Genomic DNA, 22976 nt, shown 5'->3' with positions numbered 1-22976 from the left:
CCTTTGTATAATGTGAATACATCATAGGCTAGAGGCAAGGATTTTAGGTGTACGAAAAAGAGTTAATACCTTCCTTGCTACATAGTGTCGGTATGTTTGGCCTAGTGTCAATGCTTAATTGAGTTTCCATATGCATAGGTATGTGTTCAATGAACCCCATCACCTTTTTGAATGTGCTGACCATACTTATTTCAAGATTTACCAATAATGATTGAGGGGGATCAAGGGGAGCAGTAAAAGAATAATTACCAAAATACTATGCCCCTAGTGTTTTAACAAATCTTTACATTTTCACGAATTATGAAAAAGAAGAAGGTCCAACATCTTACCATTAATTGTCCCCTCATCAATAACATGGCCCCTTAACTTTTCCCGAAGTCCCACATAAAAATTATTCTCATCTCACGAATGAAGATGATCGGTATTCTCACGCCCTTAAGAGAGAAAGAAAAGATGTCTGCATTTCCTAGCTCCCAACAACAACATTTTGCACATTTGCATAAACTTCAAATCCTCACAATCTAGTCTTATTTTCACGCAATCAAAATGTAGATGTGCATTCTCATGCTATGAAAATGCAAACTTATTAAGGAAAATTTTCTCTAAAACCTTTTGATGGTCAAAAGAAATTTTGCCCTAGTCACTCTAATACATCACTCTAAAACCTTTTGATGGTCAAAAGAAATTTTGCCCTAGTCACTCTAATACATTTCATCAAAAGATTCAACCCAAAAACATCAATGCTTTCACACTATGAAAATGCCTCTTCGCTCTATGAGAGTGCACACTAACCCAAATTTCAAATCTTGAGGTCAAAAGCAGAGCCAATAGGAAAAGACTCCAAATAGTGTGTCTAAGAGAGCAAGGTCCAAGCCAAAATCAAGGTGATTATCACACCATGAAAATATATGCCGCTTGCATTCTCACATTGTGCAAAACCAAAAGTCATATTTAAATACCAACTTTCACATCTTGGGGTGGTTGGCATTAAACAGGGGCCAAAGAGAAAATGGCTAATATAATAATTTAACTACTAATCACTTGCTTCAAACATGGGATTTTCACGCTGTGAAAATCAAAGAATGGTGCCAAGCTTAACATTGCTACTAGAGGATTAACAAAAGATTCCTAATGGTATCAAGATGTTCATGACCAAACTATATATTTTATGTCATGAGCACCATGTTCGGGAAGCTTCATCTGATTGAAAATTCATAATCGTTGGTTGAGATTGCAAGTTGAAGGAATTGTTGGGAAAATATGTAAAAAAGCATGGCTATTTACTTCAGGTTTGAAGAAAGCATGTGTTACCCCCCTCCCCTCGCATTGCCTCAACACTATATACTGCAGGATCTTAAAGACCCTTGTTAGGTGACATCAATAGATGCCATTGATCTAAATCGCGATGCCTTTTTTTGGGCCGTCGGATGAAGTAAACTCGGCCTAATAAACTACTTTGAGTAAACTACAAAAAGTAAATTGAGAAAATTCTATTTGAGTTTACTTTATAGTTTACTAAACGATCGTAGTTTACTTCTTAGTTTATTCAGCAAATCATAGTTTACTTTAGGAGTGAGGAGAAATTTGGGTTTGGGACTTGGAGAAATTTAGAGCAAGATGTTATGTGCAAAAGAAGATTTGAATTCTAGACCTTGGGTCACCATTGGAAACATCTTACCACTACACTATACCTTCAAGTAATGGAACCATGTAGTTTCAAGCCATCATGGTACACTATTTTTGGGTACTACATAGTTTACTTAGTCAAGTTTATTTTGAAGATGGATGGTCAAAATTTGTGCATGCAATCTTGTAACTCCATGGTCTATAATAGTGGCTGGGCATTTGGTGTTCTCAGATCTGTATATAATACATTTTTCAGAACTACATGAGATTACCGTAGCGCCGGAAATCCCTACCTTCCTTGTCTGCGCCATGGCCACGCAGACGCCATAGCGGAAAACCTACTTCATCGTTTCATTTCACCTTCTGCAAGCTGTCGCCGTAGCCAGAAAACCTTACCTCTCTTTGCGTAGCCCTGCTATGGGTGTCGATTACTACAACGTACTCAAAATCCCGCAGAGCGCCTCCGATGACGATCTTAAGGACCTACCGCAAGCTCGGCATGAAATCCGACAAGAACCCTACAAACAAGGAGGAGGCCGAGGCAAAGTTCAAGCAGATCTCTGAAGCCTACGAGGTAAGCTCAAAAGGATGCCTGATCCCTGCTCTTTTCTTGTGGTCTGTGTTCGATTCTATGTAGGCGGCAGGATGCTACGCTTGTGTTGCTATCTTGTAATTGAACCGCTAGTTCTCATGCATGCTTGCCCGGAATGATGCCCTATCTATCTCCAAGGCTGCAATTAGCCTGTACACTGTCCAGACAGCAAGTAAACAAGCAGCACTTGGGTCTCTGTACGAGCTCTGAGATGCCCTGTATGCAAGTAGACTGCCTTGTGGAGCCCTGTATGCAAGTCAACCAGCTATCTAGAGCCCCGTATGCAAGTCGACCAGCGGATAGAGAGTAAAGAGAGAGTCGACCAAGCATGTAGACGTCTGCTAGGCATTCAGCCAGCCCATAGATGCCTGTAGTGCACTCCAGCTAACCATGTTTGCATGTAGAACCAGTCGCCCTTCTCCCCCTTGAACAGCCCACGTGTAAAGTTGTCCACCTTACAAATCATCTTCATGCCTACATTAGCTGGACCAGCCCAAAAAGAAATTCCATGGTCCATCTTAGCAACTCGTGGATATACAGTCTATTACTATGCTTACATGGTTAAAGTAATGCAGGAGAGAGCCATCTTGTTTTGAACAGACACTTGAAATCAGAAATAAAAAGATACCATGGATGAGGAGATGGTAACATTGGATACAAATGCGACATGAGAATTAGTGTCTTTGTCCTAAGATAAGAAGGCAATTAGATATAAGTGGTTGTACAAGGTCAAGAATAATTCAAATGTATAAGTTGTTGTACAAGGTCAAGAATAATTCAAATGTATGTGTGTGTGAATAGGTACAAGGCAAGATTGGTTGCCAAGGGTTATGCCTAGACATATGGCATTGACTACGAGGAGACATTCAGCCCGGTTGCAAGAATGACAACTGTGAGAGTAATCATTGCTGTGGCTGCAATGAAGGGTTGCTCTTTACTTCAGATGGATGTAAAGAATGCGTTCTTGCATGGTGATTTACAAAAAGAAGTTTACATAATGTAACCACTAGGTTATGAGAGCGATGCACATCCAGATTTTGTATGCAGGTTAAACAAAGCCTTGTATGGCTTGAAGCAAGCACCCAGAGCATGGTCAAACAAGATCGTGAGTATCTTGTTACCATTAAGTTTCAGATATCCAATGTAGATTTTTTCACTCTATGTAGAAAAGATTATCAGATAGAGGGATCATGTTATTAGTCATATATGTGGATGACTTGATTCTCACTGGTGATAGAGATACTGGCATACAAGATGTCAGGATGCTTTTGAAGCAGAAGCTCGAAATGAAAGATCTGGGTGAGCTGCTGTATTTTCTTAGTATAGAGGTGGAGAGATCACCTGATGGCATTTTGCCGTTACAAAGGTAGTATGGCTTGGACATGTTGTTCGAGTATGGTATGATAGGCTGGAAGCCTATTTTCGTGTCATTAGAGCAAAACACTAAGCTTTCCGCAGATACATGTGAGCTTTTGGAGGATCCCACTATGTACAGGTGTATAGTGAGTAGTTTGATCTACATAACCATTACTAGGTGACATTTGAGCTATGCTATTGGACTTGTGAGTCAGTTTATGTAGGTCCTCAAAAAGCCACACCTCGATGTGGCTAGACGGATAAAGTTCACTATTGATAATGGACTTTTCTATGAGACTGGTACAGAGATATATTTTCATGGGTATTCGGATGCTTGGGCTGCTAGTGTCTCAGAAAAGAGATCTACTAGAGGCTTTGTGTTTTCTTTCGGGAGTGTTGTGAGTTGGAGCAACAAGAAACAGTCGAGTGTTGTGAGTTGGAGATGTACCAGCGGCTTTATGTTTTCTTTTGGGAGTATTGCTGTGAGTTGGAGCCACAAGAAACAGTCGATGGTTGCCTTGTTGAGTACAGAGGCAGAGTATAGGGGTGGTGCTATTTGCTTGTGAGGTAGCTTGGTTTCAGAAGCTACTCTGTGATATGGGTGAGCTCGTGGATAGGACCATTGTCATTTATTGTGGACAACATGAGTAGCATACATGTGCGGGAGAAGGTCCTCATAGGTGATGTGGATTTGATATATGTCAGCATAGATGATTAATTGGTTGATATCTTTATGAAGGCATTGGGTACATAGAAGCTCCGTAGGTTAGGAGCTTACTTGGAGTGTAGTTTGTGAAGTTGATCTTGAGGGAGAGTGTTGACATATCGAGCTTACGTGATAGCTTCTGCACTTATGTCATTGGTTGGGTTGGTGAGATTATGGGCGATGTGCCGCTAGTGGTTTACGGGTTGTGTGAGAGTCACTTTGGTGTACTAGAGTTATGGCATAGTTGCAGTGCTAGTTGGTTTATACTATGGACTGGCCTTTGTATGTTATAGTAGGAGAGCACTTTCCCTTATAGTATGTACACTTTTTTTTTTGGGGAAAAAGATCCTTCTATTAGTTAATGAAAGAGAAGCACAAGGGCTAGATACAAACTCGCCTCATGTGCGGGGCAAGAATCAAATGATCATAAGTGTAACTCGCGGTGCCCGGGGGACTAGGGTCTTCGACACACTTGTTGATACCATCAATGCATATTAAAACATTTAAACATGGCCACAACTTTAACACATATCCATCATCACTTTGCATAAAACATAAAAGTTGAATAAAACATAAAACATAAAAGTTGAATAAAACATTCACAAATACTAAAAGTGGAGCTTGCACATGTGAGACCGCATAGAGGCCAGAATGCCTCCCCCCCCCCTCCCTCCTCTCCCTTTTGGAGTATTTTATTACCCAAGGAGAATAATATCATGTACAAGCTTTGAGGGCCTTACTCTCCCCATGGGAGATGTCGGATTATCCATATACAACCATCATTGGACCAAACACACGGGTGATCATCAAAAGAAGCCCCTAAATACCATGAATGTGTGTAAACCACCTCTTTTCGTGAGGGTACTAATCTCCCTCATCACCACGGGTCTTTAAGATGCCATATGTGAAAAACTCAGCTGAAGCAAATAATATACCATATACATCACCATGAACAAGTCGAGCAGCACCATGGGCAACCAAAACAAGTCAGGGCAGCACCAATAGAGTTGGAATAGCAGCTACAGAATCTGAAACAGTAGGTACACCCTCCACACAACAGGTACATGTACAATGGCTGGTACAGTAAGTACAAGGGTTTGCACAATAGGTATAGTGGCTGGTACAACCGGTACATTGGTTGGTATAGTAGGTACAACAAGTACAATGGCTGGTATAGCAGGTACAGTGGGTATAGTGGCTGGTACAGTAAGTTCAAGGGTTGGTACAACAAGTATAATTGCTAGAAATCATAATAAAATGATTAAATACCCTTGCCTTTAGTATTTCGTTGTGATGGAAGCCTCCAAAACAGTCCCCAACAGTTCAAGGGTTGGTACAACAAGTATAATTGCTAGAAATCATAATAAAATGATTAAATACCCTTGCCTTCAGTATTTCGTTGTGATGGAAGCCTCCAAAACAGTCCCCAACAGCCGGTATTCTTCATGGGCAGCCTGAGAGAGAGAGAGAGAGAGAGAGAGAGAGAGAGAGAGAGTAGCCATCATTAGGGCAGAGTGTAATGGTGGTAGAGGCTAGTGTTCAGCAAGAGAGCCTCCTTCAAATGAAGAGAGAGGGCTCCAATTTATAGATTTGGGCCTCCCATGAGCTAAAATGGCAAGAGAAGGCTATAATGACAAGGGTGAGGCCACTTGTCTCACTTTGATCCACTTTCTTGACAAGTGTGAGGCCACTTGTCTCACTTTGATCCACTTTCTTGCCACATGTCCCAATCTAAGAGATGGGTTCTTCCATAATTTTTATCATTAAAAATATACCAACTGGTAGCCCATTTGTCATAGGTACTTTGGCAACTCTTGGTATCTGCTCAATTCCAGACATAATGACGCGAACAGAATTTCCATCGGAGCTGGGCCAAAAATAGCAACTCCTAAATTTTAGAAGTGTGATCCTTTGTATTCCTGGATAATCCCCCATTCCCAAAGCTTGTTCTTTCTGAATGTTTGGACATCCTGGAGTCCACCAAAGTTCCAAATCCCTTTCATATTGGAAATGTCTAGGCTGGTGACATCTTCCTGATCTTTTTAAAACAGTTGACCGCAACTGTGATAGCTCCCTTGCGGGAAAGCAAGGTTGTTCTCATCCAAAAGGATGAGTCCGGATCTAGTCATACTAGTTAATTGGCATATAGTCGCTGTTTATGTCATATGGCTAGATGGCCTTCATTTGAGGACTCTGCTCAAGTCACATGTCAAAGTTACTGATCATATCAGTACTTATCGATCACATCAGTACTACTCACTGATAACATAAGTGAAGGATAACGACGACTATATACCAGTTAACTCCCAGGTGCTCTGCCCAGAAAGAGCTGGGCTTAAGTCACATGTCAAAGTTACTGATCATATCTGGTGAAGGATAACATTGGTTGTGGAGCCTCTCGGAGCATTATCGAGTCTCACGCAAGCCTTGCTTGAGTGGAACTCTTAGGTCAATATCCACTCTCACAATCATACACCCAAGCCACTTCTCGCAAGGGAACTAATGTAACAAATACTGTAGATATAGCCAAGGTATGAGAAAGATAGCTGAGTCAAAACAAATCCACTATATAAAACAACTCCACTTGGCCATATAGAGAATCCTTGATATTAAAAATTCATTTGGATGAACATTCTTCCAATAGAACAATGCATAACATACTTTAGGATTTGGCTTTAAGCCCTTGTGATAACATTAATCCTGCATAGACATAGCCAAAAAGATTATTCATTATTGACTGGTCGCACCAGTTGGTTATCCAAAACCAAAGATTTAAGCTACTTTCTAGACTACTATAGATGAAGCTGAAAATTTTAAAAAGGATACAATGTCTTGGGTTTTATCTAAACCCATGTAGACATCCTCTCCAACTTCAAGCCATACATCCAAGATATAAGCATGTCCCATCAAGTGGGCGAGATGAGATAGTCTCAAAAATCCAATATAACTACCAGATCCTCGACATAGGGACCCTCTCGTGGAGTCACGACCGCAACTGAGCTCTTTGCTTCAGTTGCATATGCATGCATTGGAGATATGACAACGTGAAGACGAAGCCATGCGACGTGTGGAACATGAGCGTTACCTAGCAGCTTTGGACACCAGATTGACACCAGCGGCGCCCTCGAATCATTTTCACGAGAAAATGAACTTTAGTAAGTATAATGGTAAACTCGACCCCACAACTCTCTATTCATGGTTGCATCAGTTTGAAGCTTACTTTGCCGTAGTTAGAATGATAGATATTGACAGAGTGATCTTAGCCAATTGGTACTTGGAAGGTGAGGCCATTCCTTGGTGGACTCAGTGGGCTCATGCCCACACTAGATTAGGTATGGCAGCTTATGTGTGGGACGAGTTTGTCCGCGACCTTAAGCAGCGGTTTCTGCCGCCCCACTACCTTGAGCGACTCGAAGACGAGTTCAGGGGAGCGCGTCAGAACGTGCAACCAGTCCTTCAGTTTGCCATTAGAATTTTGACTTTATGTTTGCAATTAGGCTTATTTGATTCGGACAAGAAAGGGTAGTTTTTGTATGGCCTTGAAACGCAAATCCAGTGGGAGGTGCGTATGCTTAGGCCAGCCACCTTCGAAGACGCACTCTCGCTTGCGCAGAGTGCAGAAATGAAGCATAATGGTGGCAAGCCCAAGACTTCCTAGCCGGCTACTCCCAAGGCTATCGCCTTGGGAGGAAAAGGCCAAAAGCAGACGGGGTCTTCCCTGGGACAGAGCGCGGGAGCCTCTGGCTTCAAGAACTCGAACAATGTGTCTAAGCTTACTCCAGAGACCAGAAAGCAGAGGCAGGCAAGACAGATGGCAAGTTGAGTGTTGAGGAGCTTTCTCAGTACAAGAAGGTGTGACCGTTCCCTACAGGAGGCCTACAGATCGGAAGACAATATACATATATTTAGAACACTTAATTTAACTGTTATTAAACAATGGAAACAATATCAGTAACACAAATACTGGAAATACTAAAAATACAAATGACACCAGCGTTGGGGCCGGAAAGGGCCGCCCCCCCCCCCCCTCCCCCTTTTCAATACTTTTTGTATTTCTTGGAGTATTTATATTTATACAAGTGTTACGGGCCTGACAGGCCAGATTTCTCCACAAGGGAGTGAAAACAACCAAATAAAATTGGTTCAAGTCGATGAAGAGGTGTTGGTCGGAATAGCTCTAAATCACAGGCTCATTCCCACCTTCACTGGGTGGACACCTGCCTTTCATTGGTCTTTCAGGACCGTGCACCAACAGGCACGCCAGTACTAACGCAGGCCAAGGGGTACACCGCGGAGGGAACGTGGCCTGGTTCTCCCCAATGAGCTTTGCTCCCAAATTCCCTGGTGAGTCTAACCTTCACTGGCTCTCAGAAGCTCTGAGAGCGCGGTTAACAACACCACACAAGGAAATATACTAGCCACACCAGGAAGAATTTCCTGAACATGGTCAGTATATACATGCCATGCTCCTGCACTACATAACTTAAAGCATTCTCTGAATTTAAATTTGCAAATTTCAGATTTATACAAATGAGAAAAATATGAGAGCACCTTGTATGTTGAGTACAATCCAGATACAACCGGTACAATTTGTAGCAGGTACAATCAAGCACGTCAAGAACTTCACATGTGTGCAGGTACAGCAGGTACTGTTTGTACAGGTGGTACAGTGAGTTTAGCAAGTAGGTACAATCAGGTACAACAGGTACATATGGGCAGCCAGCAGGTACACGTGGGCAGCCAACAGTTGTACTGGTCAGGTACACATGGGCAGCCAGCAGGTACACATGGGTAGCCAGTAGGTACAGCAGGTACACAAGGCAGTAAATGAGCATGAGGGTGCTGTACAGCAACAGGTACAGGCTTGGTGGTACAAGCGGGTATTGTACAGCAGTAGGTACAGGCCTGGTACAGCAGGCGTGTACTGTACAGCAGCAGGTACAGGAGGCGTGGGCAGCCCTGCAGGCAGGTACAACTGCAGCTTCAGTACGCGTGGGCGGCAGGCGGGTACAACATGGAGGATATTGAGCGTCGGAGAGAACAGAGCAGGTGATGGAGAGAGAAAATCCAGCCACCACCCACGTGGGAAATATGTACTAGTCTTCCATGCAATAGTTGCTTTTAGAATTATTAAACTCTAATCAAAGGTTAGTTTATAGGCACCCACACTAGAAAGTAAATATCTAGCCCAAATTTAAATGTGTGAACACATTAGCTTATAAACATTAAAGTTAACCATAGTTTATGGATTTTACCTTTTAAAAAAGGCCAAAATGAAAATACTTACCAGCTTTTCACACGCCACACCACCAAGTCAGCAAACAGCATTCCACGGTACACTGGGGGCGTCTCCGTCCAGTGTACTGGCACGGCATAACAGGCAGACACGCAAACAAGTCATGCAAAAACAAATTTATGCATGCAGGCATAAATGCATGTGCACAAATAATGGACGAAATATCCCTTTCATGAAACTTGTACAAGAGGTTCCTGTCGGGCACAAAGGTAGCGTGACAAATATAAATAAATATGTCCTAGTCTTCCTATGGAGTGACAGTCGTGTAGGTAAGACACCATCCTAGCCATACACGGGTGGCACCAACAGGCTTCCGTCCATACAGCACGAAGCAAATCACACATGGGTGACACGAAACTGGTTCCCGTCCATGTGACGCAGCACTGGTCACACACGGGTGGCACTGATTTGGCTCTCGTCCATGTGACCATAAAACTGGATTGTCGTCGTGGGCCACGTAATGGTTGAGAGGCCGTGGAGATGTAGGGTGCCGGCGTCGTGGATGGAGTAACATTCCGACTTGATGGTGAAGGTGATGGTGTGCATGATCCCGATCCACCACATGACTCCATTGTAGAGGCTTGAGTTCCTCTCCCCATCGTCACGGGATCCACAGCCACTCGTGGTGTCCTTGTCGTCGCTTCGACCGTCTCGTAGACGCTAAGCTTGTCAAGAAGTTCCTGTCTCATCTCGGGCGTGACATTCGTGCAAAACCTCACCTCATGCCCACTCTCATGCAAGACGTGGGCTCGCACTTTGTCGGCGCCACCTGTTCGCCGGTGCGGGCAAAGCTTGCATACCCATGGGCGAGAACCGCCTCCATGAGCGGATGGGGTGTAGTTAACCTCCTCCCACCATGTCCATCCCGTTGTCCTTCTACGGGAAGCCCCGGCACGTGAGGAGGATGCCATGGTTAAAAGATGGCTTGACTCTTGAGCCTTGAGGAATGAGAGAGAGAGAGAGAGAGAGAGAGAGAGGCCTAGAGCCTAGAGGCTTGGAAGTTGGAAGACTCAAGACTCGAGAGGCTTGAGGGAGAGGTGAGAGAGAGAGAGAGAGAGAGAGAGAGAGAGAGAGTAGATAGTAGGGCGGTAGGGCGGCGGCCCGCGGGCCTTGTGTGAGAGCCTAGAGGCTTGGAACTTGGAAGTTGGAAGCTAGAAGAAGCTTGAAAGCTTGAAAGTTGTGTGTGCTTGTAGCCTTGTAGAGGCTTGTTCTTATATAGATAGGCAAGAGAGAGAGGCAAGCCTTAAGGGCAAGAGAGAGAGAGAGAGAGGGCCAAGTCTCAAACCGCAAGGGCCAAGGCCCAAGCCATAAAAGGCCAAGCGGCGACTGCAACGGCTGGAAACAGCGATTGCAACGGCTATAAACGGCGAGCGCAACGGCAGAAAAACGCGCAAACGGCTCCCTGCCGTCCCCTCATAGAACCGTCCCCCACCGGCGTCCCCGTTCCTGAAGCGTCCCCGTCCCCGTCCCCGTCCCTTGTGAGTGATGCAACCTGCGAATACCATCTCTCCTCTTGTGGGGGCCGGCTATCTCAAAGAAATCCCCTGTGACTCTGTCATCGGCTTGAGTCCAGAATGAAGCTTTGGGATGGTATTTGTACTCCACCCTTCACTCCTCAATGTAATCTCTATGTGGGTGGGATCTAATCTCTGTGTGGGCGGTAGCAAGCTGACTCTCAATCCATGGGCTATATGGGGAACTCACCTGAAGCTGCTGTAAAGAGGCCAGACCCCTCCTTAGACTACTCTCGTGCTCCCAAAATCCTTCCAATCTGCTATGGGTTACCTCCTGCAAGAAACCACTGATCTCCCCTAGGCCAACATCCAATGTGCACGTAGTAGAGCCTGAGGTAAAGTCCAGTCCTGTCCATATCTGCTCTATCTTGCTATAGATCTCGGGGTCTTGAATGAGGCTATGCAGAATCCTAGAGCTTGCATGCCTGTCATGCCTCCAGGGGTTCTCTAGGGACATAATAACTAGGGCGTGACATGAAAAAGTAGTGCCTGCCAAGATACCAATCATGCCCCCATGGTTGCAAGCCCACTCATCAATGTAAAACCTATCAAGTGTAGAGAGGTTGGGGCCGATGCTCCTATCCGATCGTGAGAAGCTAAGGCTCCTAGGGCTGCGCCCAAACTCTAGATGATGCCAAGGGTCCTGTCCCTCAAGTGCCAGTATCATCTCCTCCCAGGCATAGTATTCTGCTCCTGAGACTGTGGCGGTGCCTCCTCCCAGTCTGTCCTTTGCTGTGTCAATCATGTTGAAGTCACCACCCATGCACCAAAAGTTAGCTTAGGGAAGAGCTTGTCGGATTGTGTTCCAAGAGAGGGCTCTACCTGCAGCGGCGTTCGGGGCATAAACATTGAGAAAGCCAACGCTATCCTCGCTAATCAAAATGATAACCCACTGTGCTCGCCTCGGAACTATGAGTCCTGAGCCTGTCACTATTGGCAAAAGCGGCTCATTGACATAAATACAAACTGCTTCCCGCGTTCCTGAAGGGCTGAAGGGTGGAGACCAGAAAGTACGACTCTTGCCTAGTAAAATCTTCCCGCTTGGCGGGTGTGCCCGTTAGAGAGGTGATGCTCGTGGAGGAAAAGAACGTCGATAGGTCCCCCCACTATGGCTCTCTGAAGCTCTCCTTTGAGGATGCCTCGTCTCTGAAAGCACCGAGGCTCCCCTAAACCCTGTATGTTCCACGAAACTATCTGCATATCAATCTTTGTGTGAGGCGGAACTAGCAGAACTGCCCTTCACTCGAAGGCGTGCCAAGTGGGCACAGATCCTGTCCTCCATGTGACGCCACTCTGTTCGAGCGCGAGAGCTCCATCGATCACAATGGAGATACCTGTAAGAAGGGGGAAGAGGTGCTGTGACAGAAGTATGCATGAACACAAAGCATCACCTCCAAGCTGGAGGCCACCATCTCCTCGCCCTTGTCTCTGCGGCCTGGCCATAGATGGGTGAGTATGTCGGTGATGCAAAGATTGTGAAGATGATGGGATAGCTCAACTGCCTAACCCTGGATGGCGGCAGTCATCGACTCCGAGTCCCACTCCATCCTCAGGGCTGTACACACAGGGAAAGAGAAGATCATCGCGCCATTCTCTGGCGTAGAGGGTCAGGACTCAGGAGTGGTGAAAAACCACACATATCCGAATAGGTGCTACTATCTCCTCAAACATATATGTCCCTTCTGTCGGAAGACATCGGAAGAAGCTATAATCCACAGGCTGCTCCAAGATCCTAGGGGGCTTACTTGGGGACTCTGGTGGGAGAGCCCTCATCGGGGAGGCGGCAATGGTCATCTCAACTGGCTTAGAGAAACGGTGAAACAAGCGGTGAACGGAACTCGCCGGTTGCATCCGCTCTGGGTCGGGGGCTGTTGGGGGTTGACGGGAGTGCTCTGGAGAGGCGGAGGGAGGGGGGAGGGCAGGCTCTGATGCGGAGGATGGGCTGAAGCAACTGTTGCGGGTAAAGACGGGGGAGAGGGCGGGGGGCGGAGGGGTGCTGCCGGGAGAGATCCATCGGAGAGGAAGGCTGCTGGGAGAGGCTCACTGGGGGGCTCAATGGGGTCTACTAGCCTCACTAGGCATTGAGAGTCGGGGGGGGGGGGGGGGGGGATCTCGACTGAGAATCGGCCTCCAAATCGGAGGGGCCCGCTCAGTGATTGGAGGGGGGCCGTTGCCAATGGGTAGGTGCTGTGATAAATTCTCAAAATGGTTCTCTAATAGGACCGAATCCTCTTGTGCTCTTCTAGCCTGGCGCGCACGGCGACGGCGCTCAGCCTTGGTGGTCGGCTGACAGCCCGGGCACGGGCCAACTGTCTGCCACTCTTCGGCAGCGGTGTTGTCCATGGTCGGGACTTGGTGCTCCGTTGCTTGAGAACCTCTCCTTCCCTCTACCCCTTGGTGAGGATCTGAATGTGATACGGATCCACGTGGGGGGGGGGTGGTGGTGGCGCACTGGGGGCGGTCTTGTGGACTGACGCTGAGGGCAAGCTTTGGCTAGATGCCCCATCTGCCTGCAAATGAAGGAGGGAAACCGGGAAGGAGGGGGGAAAGAGGGGAAGGGGGGAGGCGTAGAGATGAGAGGGGGACGGGGGGCATCAAAGAGAGGGATGGGGGGCCGGGGCAGTAGCAGGGCAGTGGGGAGCAGGGCGGCGTAGGAAAAAAATGGGGGGGGGTGGGGGGAAGAGGAAGGGCAGGGGAGGCGGGCGCAGAAATGCAAAGAGGAAGGGGGGAGGTGGGCAGGACAGGCGGGTGCAAGGGGCGAAATAGTGGTAGAAGGGAGGGGGGTGGGGGAAGAGGAAGGGCAGGGGAGGCGGGCACAGAAACGCAAAGAGGAAGGGGGGAGGTGGGCAGGACAGGCAGGCGCAAGGGGCGAAATAGTAGTAGAAGCGCAGGGGGGGGTGGTGTGGGTGCGAGGAAACGATCAAGATGGGGGGGGGGGAGCTCAGAGAAGTGTGCACGACTACAAATGTATAGTATATATACTTATCTCTTTATGTTATGGTTGTAGAGAAGAGGAGAGAAGAATAGAAGAAAATTCAGCCATCGATCTCTCTTGTGTGTGTGTTTGCTTGCAAGGAGCTCAAGCGCATCCTCTCCTCCACATTCTTCTCAAGGAGAGACTCATATGTTCTAGATCCGGTATTGGGAAAAGAATCCTTGAACATCAACAGAGACAAAAGGGATGATGCTTGGGCTAATGAGTAGAACTGGCCTGATGGGATCCCTAAGGATAAATCAAAAACTACTAAGATATACCTCTGGATGTTGGGAGATTCTAAAGTGGAGGATTACCTCAACAAAACATGGAATCTCAGCCCGGGTAATAAGACTTGGCTATCCAGATGAAAACACCTATGGGGGAGTAAGCTGCCCCTTAGAATGAACACATTTTGTGGAAGGTGCACTTTGGAGCACTACTTATGGCAAAGAAATTGTTGAGGAGCATCAGCTCCGGCAAGTGTATGAGATGCAGATGTTAGAAGTCATCTCCTGTCTAGTTTTATACACCAGGGCCTTTGTTGTGGGTGTGCCCGCCCTTATGAGGTGTTTTATCATTTTTCCTCACTTCCCGCATTTTTCCCCTATTTTTCCCATTTTTTTTTGTGGCTTGGGAGGCAGCCTTGTAGTGGCAGGAGGACCCTGAGCCAGGAGGACCCTGAGCCTGGCCGACTGCATCTGTGACATGGCCGACTGCATCTCATGAGTCGTGGGACTCTTCTCGTGGGACTCTTCTGCTGCTGGCCGACCCATCTTGATGCTCTGTGTTTATCCAGTTGTGAGGATTCTTGTGTCCGGCCGATTGCTGATGTGGGGGCATATAAATAGGCCCCCAGCCCCCTTGCCACTTGTGTACGAAAACCGGGATTTTCTTGTGTATATAGAGCAGAGTTACACGCCTACATCTCTCTCTCTCTTGTGCTGTATTTTTTTTGCATGCGTTTTGCTCGTGTGTTCCTAGATCTGGTCATCATCTCTGCTGTGTATTCTGACATGGTATCAGAGCCCTAGGCTCTAGGTAGTTCTTGGGATTTGTGTGAGCAAGAGGGGGATTGTTGTGTGGCTGATTGGTGGACTGTTTTGGACTGTTAGGGAAAAGGAGAAGCAAGAGGACGGCGGGCTGATTTGCTGGACAGCCACTTGCAGGTTTTAGTTCTTCTTTGTTCCCACCCACCCACCCTTTTCAGAGGACATCCCCGCAATGGCAGATCTGCTTGAGATGGCCGAGAGGCACGTGAAGATCCCGACACTCCCCACGTTCCCGGTGGACCGTCAGTTGGACGGGAGCAACTACGGCATATGGAAGGTTATGATGGAATCTGTTCTGGAGTCTTACGACCTCGCAGATTTCGTCGTCGTTGGTATTCCACGGCCGGAAGTAGAGGAAGGGGAGTTACCGAAGGGGAGTTACCATCAACCCGAAAGGACCGGGAGGCTCAGACACAGATGTGGGATTGTGTCAACGCCAGGGTCCGTTCGTTTATTTTCCTCAACTGCACACCACAGGTAATCAATCAGGTAAAGCATATGACGCTGGCCAGAGGTATATGGTAGCATTTGGCCTCTCTTTACAACAGGGTATCGCCCATGAAGAGGATTTCCTTGGAAGTACAGATGCGGGTTATGAGCCCTGCAAAGTCGTCAACGATGCGGGAGCATATTAACAAGCTGTAGGCTCTTCAGCAGGAAGTTCTTCAGGCTGGGAAGGAGATATCGTCAGAGGACATGGCCATAACGTTGCTGTCACATTTGCCCTCTTCGTACTTAGCATTTTACTCGTCTTTGATTACCAGTGGCAGGCTCAGCACCATCACATGGGAGGAGCTTGTGCCCATGGTCCTGGACCAGGAGGAACGATTCACGAACCCTCCTCAGGGTGGAGGTTCGGAGGCCTTAACTGGCCAACGGTCGAAAGGCCGTAACACGGGCAAAGGGAAGGCTTCGTTGGAGAAGTCTTCTGAGAAGAAGTCCGTTACTGACCGCGAGAAACTAAAGGCAGAGAGGACCTGTAATGATTGTGGCGAGAAAGGCCACTATTGGAGGCAGTGTCCCAAGCGGAAGACCGAGAAGGGTGAAGATTCCTCAGCAGCAATCATGAAGACTCCGGCTTTTGTGCACCTGGAGGTGGTGGACACCGCTGTTTCATTTTCTTCAGGCAGGGAGGAGATTGGAAGATTCTCCGCAACGGATACTCGGGAGTGGATTCTAGATAGCGGTGCTTCCAGGCACATGACTCCTCCTCGTTCCGGTTTACAGGATCTCTGCAAGTATTCTGGTCATATTCTTACTGGGGATACATCCACTATCCCAGTTCACAGGAGTGAGGGCAGGATGGAGATAGTTCCAGATGGCAGAGGGGGGAAGCATTCCTCCCAGGTGTTGTATGTTGCATCAGGTTTGCAAGACTGGCGTACGGGTGGAGTTTGATGAGCATTTTGCTGCTCTCCGGGACAAAGCAACAGGCCAGGTGGTTTGGGAAGGCGGAGTGGAGAATGGAGTTTACAAGCTTTCAGCACTCTCTCTCCCAGGTCCTCAGGTTTGTGATGAGTGGCAGCCTGGTAATAGCCACTTAAGTGTGGATATGCTGCAGGTGCAGGCTTTCCGAGACCATATGGTGGATAGCTTGCTAGTAGATAGCAGCAGTTGGCAGGAACTTTCCAGTACTGATGTTGGTGGTTCTTGTGTTTGTGAGTCAGAGGAAACTGAATAGGTCACTTATGCTCTGATGTCTCGTCGTGTTCGGGACAAAGAACCTCCAGTAGATGAGGATGTTCTTTCCACGGGGACCTTTCGGAAAGCTAGGCAGGTGGCAGCTGATTACTTGCAGAAGGAGGTGGTTTCTCCAGGCTGTGTGGTTCCGGATTTACAGGGGGTGGTTGACAGGTTTTAGAAGGCCTTGCGTGGTCTTCATCAGGTTTTCGGGACTTGTTTGTGCACTGTAACAGGTGTTGATCCTTGTGAGCAGTGTGATGCCTTTTTGACTCAGAAGCTGTATGGTTCATTGATCTGGTTGATGGACACCAGATTGGACGGGAGCTTCCTGATGAGGCAGTTGAGCTCATGGTTGCGGATGACTCTTTGGGAGGCAGGATTGCGGTTCCTGTGGTTTCTGCGGCATGCGAAGGATCATGGACTCTTGTACACAGGAGGGGGATTGTTGGTTGGAGTCCGACTCCACGGTTGGAGTGACTTAGTTTGGGGAGGAGATCTGGACACGAGGAGATCTACTTCAGGCCCAGGAGCAGTTTTATGGAGCAGTAAGAAGCAGTCATCTTTTGCCTTGTCGAGCACAGAGTCAGAGTACCAGGCTGTTTGTGATGCTGCTTGTGAGGTGGTGAGGATGCAGAGGTTGCATTGCAGGTTTGGGCTTCCACTGGAGGAACCCATGGTCATCCAGAGGCACTTTGTTCGTGAACAGATCGTTGCTGATGACATCTTGCTAGAGTTCTGTTCGACGGAGGACAGTACGGTGGACCTCTTCACGAAGTCGCTCTCTTTTCAGGCTTTGCTCAGGCGGCACCCCAGCTCCCTGTGGTTGGTTTCACAGCTAGGAGCTGAGAGGGGGTGTTAGAAGTCATCTCCTGTCTAGTTTTATACACCAAGGCCTCTGTTGTGGGTGTGCCCGCCCTTATGAGGTGTTTTATCATTTTTCCTCACTCCCCGCATTTTTCCCCTATTTTTCCCATTTTTTCTGTGGCTTGGGAGGCAGCCCTGTAGTGGCAGGAGGACCCTGAGCCTGGCCGACTGCAGCTGTGACATGGCCGACTGCACCTCATGAGTTGTGGGACTCTTCTACCGCTGGCCGACCCATCTTGATGCTGGCCGACTATGTTTATCCAGTCGTGAGGATTCTCGTGTCCAGTCGGCTGCCTACAGCAGGCTGACTGCTGATGTGGGGGCATATAAATAGGCCCCCAGCCCCCTTGCCACTTGTGTACCAAAACCGGGATTTTCTTGTGTATATAGAGCAGAGTTACACGCCTACATCTGTCTCTCTCTTGTGCTGTATTTTTTTTGCATGCGTTTTGCTCGTGTTCCCAGATCTGGTCATCATCTCCGCTGCGTATTCTGACAGCAGAGCCATGCTGAAAGATGTTTGGCACATGTATTGGGGGTGTCCAGCGTTAAGGCTTTATGGACTCAGCTGAGCTGGTGTATTCTTGGGGCATTGGGTCAGAGAGCATCTTGGTCACATTGGCTTTTGGAAAACACTATAAGCCCTGATGATGAGTGCTGCATAATATTTGGGGCCCCTAGGTTCACATGCTTGTGGGAAATTTGGAATTCTAGGAATGAGTTGGCTTTTGGTTTTTTAACACTCAATGTCCTAATTTTCAAGATATTAATATTAAACAGAAATGTATATTGAATTCTCCTAGCCAAAGTGAATAGATGGTCATCCTCTAGTTATGATATATTGATAGGACAGCTGTAGATATAACTTGTTGCAGATTTGTAGACATTGAGCATAGCTCATGATTTTTTCTTGTGGTTTTGCTTCTTACAGGCTCACCGGTTTTCTTTAGCTGGAAGGATTGTGAGGCTCTGGAACAACCCTATGGGAGAGGCAGGGCGGCTCTGCGCGAGGCACTAGGGGAGTTCGTTTTGAAGGAGAGGAGATGCGCTCTTATGGGTCCATTTTTTTTTTTTGAAGATGTACATATCTTTGTCTCCATATACAGTTATCAGTATAGCTAGCTCTACATGGTCAACCTCAGAGGAGTCTGCTGGTCCTCAGCTTTGTGAATCTGTCGTGATAAACATTTTGTGGATGTAATTTTTTCTGGAGACCACTATTAATATACTTTTCTTTTCCAAGGAAAAAAAATCTTCTGCTGCCTTTATGTTGTCAATCATACCATATAGATGAAGACAAGGGCTGAGATGTAATTTTCTCTGGAGACCACTATTAATATACTCTTCTTTTCCAAGAAATAAAGATCTGCTGCTGCTGAGCATTTATGTTGTCGATCATACCTTATAGATGAAGACAAGGGCTTGAGATTTCAAGCATGAAGTTGCCAAGGAGTTGCTAGTAGGGATGAACTGTTGGGACAATTCAAAATGGGTGCAACTGGTGAAGAGGAGCAATGAGAGTGGTGTTTGGGAAATGCTTAGTCTAGAGGAAGCACTTGCTTCTTGGGAAGCAGGGATGCTGCACCAGCCTTCCTTTGACACCCTTGCATACATCTTGCACAGGTGCACAAAAGAGAGAAACCTAGCCTATGCATTGCGGTTGTATGCTTACATGCAAAAGTGTGGTCTGGAAGCTCATAAATTACTGGGAAATAACTTGGTTTCAATGTTGGTGGAAGTTGGGAGCATGTGCAATGCCCGGAAAATTTTTGGCAAGTTGGTGTATCGAAGTGAGTGCTCTTGGAATTCTCTCATCATAGGTCATGTTAAATGTGGGGAGTCACGGTATGCTCTCCTCCTGTACCAGAAAATGCAAGATTCTTCTTTACATGCAAATGGGTGTACTTTTGTTGCCTTACTGAAGGCTTGTGTTGAGCTGAAAGATGTAAAAAGAGGGTGTGGCATACATGCTGAGATTGTCAAAAAGGGGTATGTGGAAAGAAGCCTCTTTGTTGGCAATGCGCTGGTGGACATGTATGCTAAATGTGGCTTGCTTTCAAAAGCACAAGAAGTGTTTGACAAGCTTCCAGTTCGAGATGTAGTCTCATGGACTTCACTGATAGCAGGCTATGCCAAACACGAGCGTGGTGAGGAAGCCCTGAGATGTTTTGAACTGATGCAACTTGAGGGGGTTTCTCCAAATGTGGTCACATTTATTTGCAGCTTGAAAGCTTGTGGCAGTACTGGAGCCACTAATAAGGGCAGAGAAATACATGCTGACATTGCCAGAAAGGGATTATTGGAAAGAGATCTCACTGTTGGCAACGCACTGGTTGATATGTATGTCAAATGTGGCTTGCTTGCAAAAGCAAAGGAAGTGTTCAACGAGCTTCCAGTTCGAGACGTAGTTTCATGGACTGCATTGATAGCAGGATATGCCAAACATGAGTGTGGCGAGGAAGCATTATACTATTTTGAACAGATGCAGCTTGAAGGGGTCTCTCCAAATGTTGTCACGTTTGTTTGCAGCTTGAAAGCTTGTGGACTTATTGGAGCCACAGACCAGGGCAGAGAAATACACGCTGAAATTACCAGAAGAGGGTTGTGGGAAGAAAATCTTGTTGTTGGCAACGCCTTGGTTGATATGTATGCCAAATGCGGCGCGCTTGCAAAAGCACAGGAAGTGTTTGACAAGCTTCTAGTTCGAAATGTAGTCTCATGGACTGCACTGATTGCTGGATATGCCAAACATGAGCATGGTGAGGAAGCACTGAACTGTTTGGAACAGATGCGACTTGAGGGGGTGTCTCCAAATGTTGTCACATATGTATGCAGCTTGAAAGCTTGTGGCAGTGTTAGAGCAATAGACAAGGGCCGAGAAATACATGCTGAAATTACTAGAAAAGGGTTGTCGGAAAGAGACCTTGTTGTTGGCAATGCTCTGGTTGATATGTATGCCAAATGTGGCTTGCTCTTGAAAGCACAGGAAGTGTTTGACAAGCTTTTAGCTCGAGACATAGTCTCATGGACTACACTGATTGCAGGATATGTTAAAAATGAGTGCGGTGAGGAGGCACTCAACTGTTTTGAACAAATGCAACTTGATGGGTTCTCTCCAGATTCTGTTACATTTGTTTGCAGCTTGAAAGCTTGTGGCATTATTGGAGCCATAGACAAGGGCAGAGAAATTCATGCTGAGATTACCAGAAAAGGGATGTTGGAAAGAGACCTTGTTGTTGGCAACGCACTCATTGATATGTATGCCAAATGTGGCTTGCTTGCAAAAGCACAGGAAGTGTTCGACAAGCTTCCAGTTCGAGACGTAGTCTCATGGACTGCACTGATTGGAGGATATGTCAAACATGAGCATAGTGAGGAAGCACTGAATCATTTTGATCAGATGCAACTGGAGGGGGTCTCTCCAAATACTGCCACATTTGTTTGCAGCTTGAAAGCTTGTGGCAGTATTGGAGCCACAGATAAGGGAACAGAAATACATGCTGAGATTGCCAGACAAGGGTTGTTGGAAAGAGATCTTGTTGTTGGCAATGCAGTGGTAGATATGTATGCTAAATGTGGCTCGCTCGCAAAAGCACAGGAAGTGTTTGACAAGCTTCCAATTCGAGACGTAGTCTCATGGACCGCACTGATTGCAGGATATGCCCAAGTAGGAGAAACTAAAAATGTTTTCCATATTTTTGACAGAATGAGAGAAGAAGGCAAAAAACCAGATCTGGTCACGTTTGTTGGCATACTTAAAGCATGCAATCATGCGGGTCTGGTGGAGAAAGGTCAGGTGCACTTTGAGGCCATGAGCAAAGACTACGGCATCAGTCCAACACTTGAGCACCACACTTGCATGGTTGGTCTCCTGGGTCGAGCAGGCCTCTTAGATAGGATGGTGGCGATGATGAAGGAATTTCCGGTGCATCCTAATCTTGTGGTGTGGCATACTGTGTTGGACGCTTGCCATAAGTGGGGCAATGTGGAGCTCGGAATAAAGGCATTTGAACACGCAGTACGATTGGATGAAAAGGATGCTGAAGCTAATGTTTGCATGTGTAACATCCATGCAGATGCCAATGAGGTGATGGCCCAAGTGGTGAAGGTGTTTGCCTGACCTCCTGCAGGCAGCCTTGGTAGGCGACCAAGGCCATATAACTGACATCCAGTTCGTGGGGGTAAAGGGTACACCAGGCTAGAGTTCGACACGGCTGCCCTGCAGAGTGTCCTTGGGCGGAGTCTGATTCTTGCTCGGGACGGCAGGATTTCTTGTCGCGTTGGCACCATGAATTCTCTTCTGAGGCGGACCCCTTGGCCGGGGTGGCAGGTTTCCTGGTCACAGTTCGCTTCCCGGGCGTTCTTACCGATTCTTCCATTGCTCGGCAGTATCCTTGGACAGGTGATAAGAGTCCCCACCAGCGGCTTCCGTTGTTGCAGGGTGGCTTGATTAAGCTTATGACTACACGTACATACGGCGTATATATGTCTAGCATTGTGATTCGTGTCCGATCTACACGTGTGTTTGACCATAGGTCCAACCTCGAAGGTTGTACATCTCCTCTGTTGGAAATCAACTAATTTTCAACCAAAAACCATAAAAGAACTAGGTTTTTTTCCTTTTGCACATAAGATTAATATTCTAGCTTATGCATAAACATTCTCTCTCTCTCTCTCTCTCTCTCTCTCTCTCTCTCTCCCCCTGGCAACATGAGTGTTACAAGACACTGAGCAAATATAAACAAGCAAGTCCCAAACTTGAGCGATTGCAAAAACCATAGTGCTCTAGGCGATGGATCCTCATATCCATTTAAATCACCAACTCTTCTAATGCCTTTTGAATGTATTCACACGTATTGTCATTTAAGAGTTCTTAATTCAACATGCAATCATAAAAAATGTATCAAGTAACGTACTCAGAGCATTGAAATGATTATAAAAATAGACGAAACAATAAACATTTCTTCACTCTACAATCATGTGGTTTTCAAGCATTGAGTCATCTTGACAATCTATCAACACATGTGAGAGCCATGAATCAAATAAAAACAAAATGGAATTCAAATTGAACATGTCATGGCAACAATGACCTTGAGGAAATATGAGACTAAACAATTAAAGAGAGCAAGAGTATTCATTCGAGAGGATGGTTGTTAGCACACTATCTAACCCTCCTCACACTTATCATCCACATAAAAGCATGATGCTTGATGATGTGCTTGTGACATCCCTTTGTAGTTCTTGTCAGCAATCATTCTTTGAGTTGTAGCCTCCGTATAAGAGGGTAATACATTGCAATGACACCAAAAGTAC

General features: G+C 46.6%; 1 protein-coding gene across 2 annotated transcripts; it reads left to right on the top strand.

Moving 5' to 3' along the window:
- Nucleotides 1-1836: 1836 nt before the first annotated feature.
- LOC147632153 (pentatricopeptide repeat-containing protein At4g13650-like) lies at nt 1837-22281 on the top strand. Of its 2 annotated transcripts, XM_086808786.1 has the most exons (3): nt 1886-2200; nt 3020-3323; nt 18595-22281. In XM_086808786.1, the coding sequence occupies exon 3, from the start codon at nt 19129-19131 to the stop codon at nt 21781-21783; it is 2655 nt and encodes an 884-aa protein (XP_086664912.1). In that variant the 5' UTR covers nt 1886-2200; nt 3020-3323; nt 18595-19128; the 3' UTR covers nt 21784-22281. The 2 variants fall into 2 exon arrangements, with proteins under 2 accessions (XP_086664911.1, XP_086664912.1); XM_086808785.1 differs by lacking the exon at nt 3020-3323 and having other exon boundaries at nt 1837-2200.
- The last annotated feature ends 695 nt before the right edge of the window (nt 22282-22976 follow it).

This window comes from Cibotium barometz, chromosome 14 (assembly GCF_041138505.1).
Source record: "Cibotium barometz isolate CiBa-2024 chromosome 14, ASM4113850v1, whole genome shotgun sequence".
In the NCBI taxonomy this organism is placed as follows: domain Eukaryota; kingdom Viridiplantae; phylum Streptophyta; class Polypodiopsida; order Cyatheales; family Cibotiaceae; genus Cibotium; species Cibotium barometz.
The sequence above is the reverse complement of the archived record's forward strand: the minus strand, read 5'-3'. Positions and strand labels throughout refer to the sequence as shown.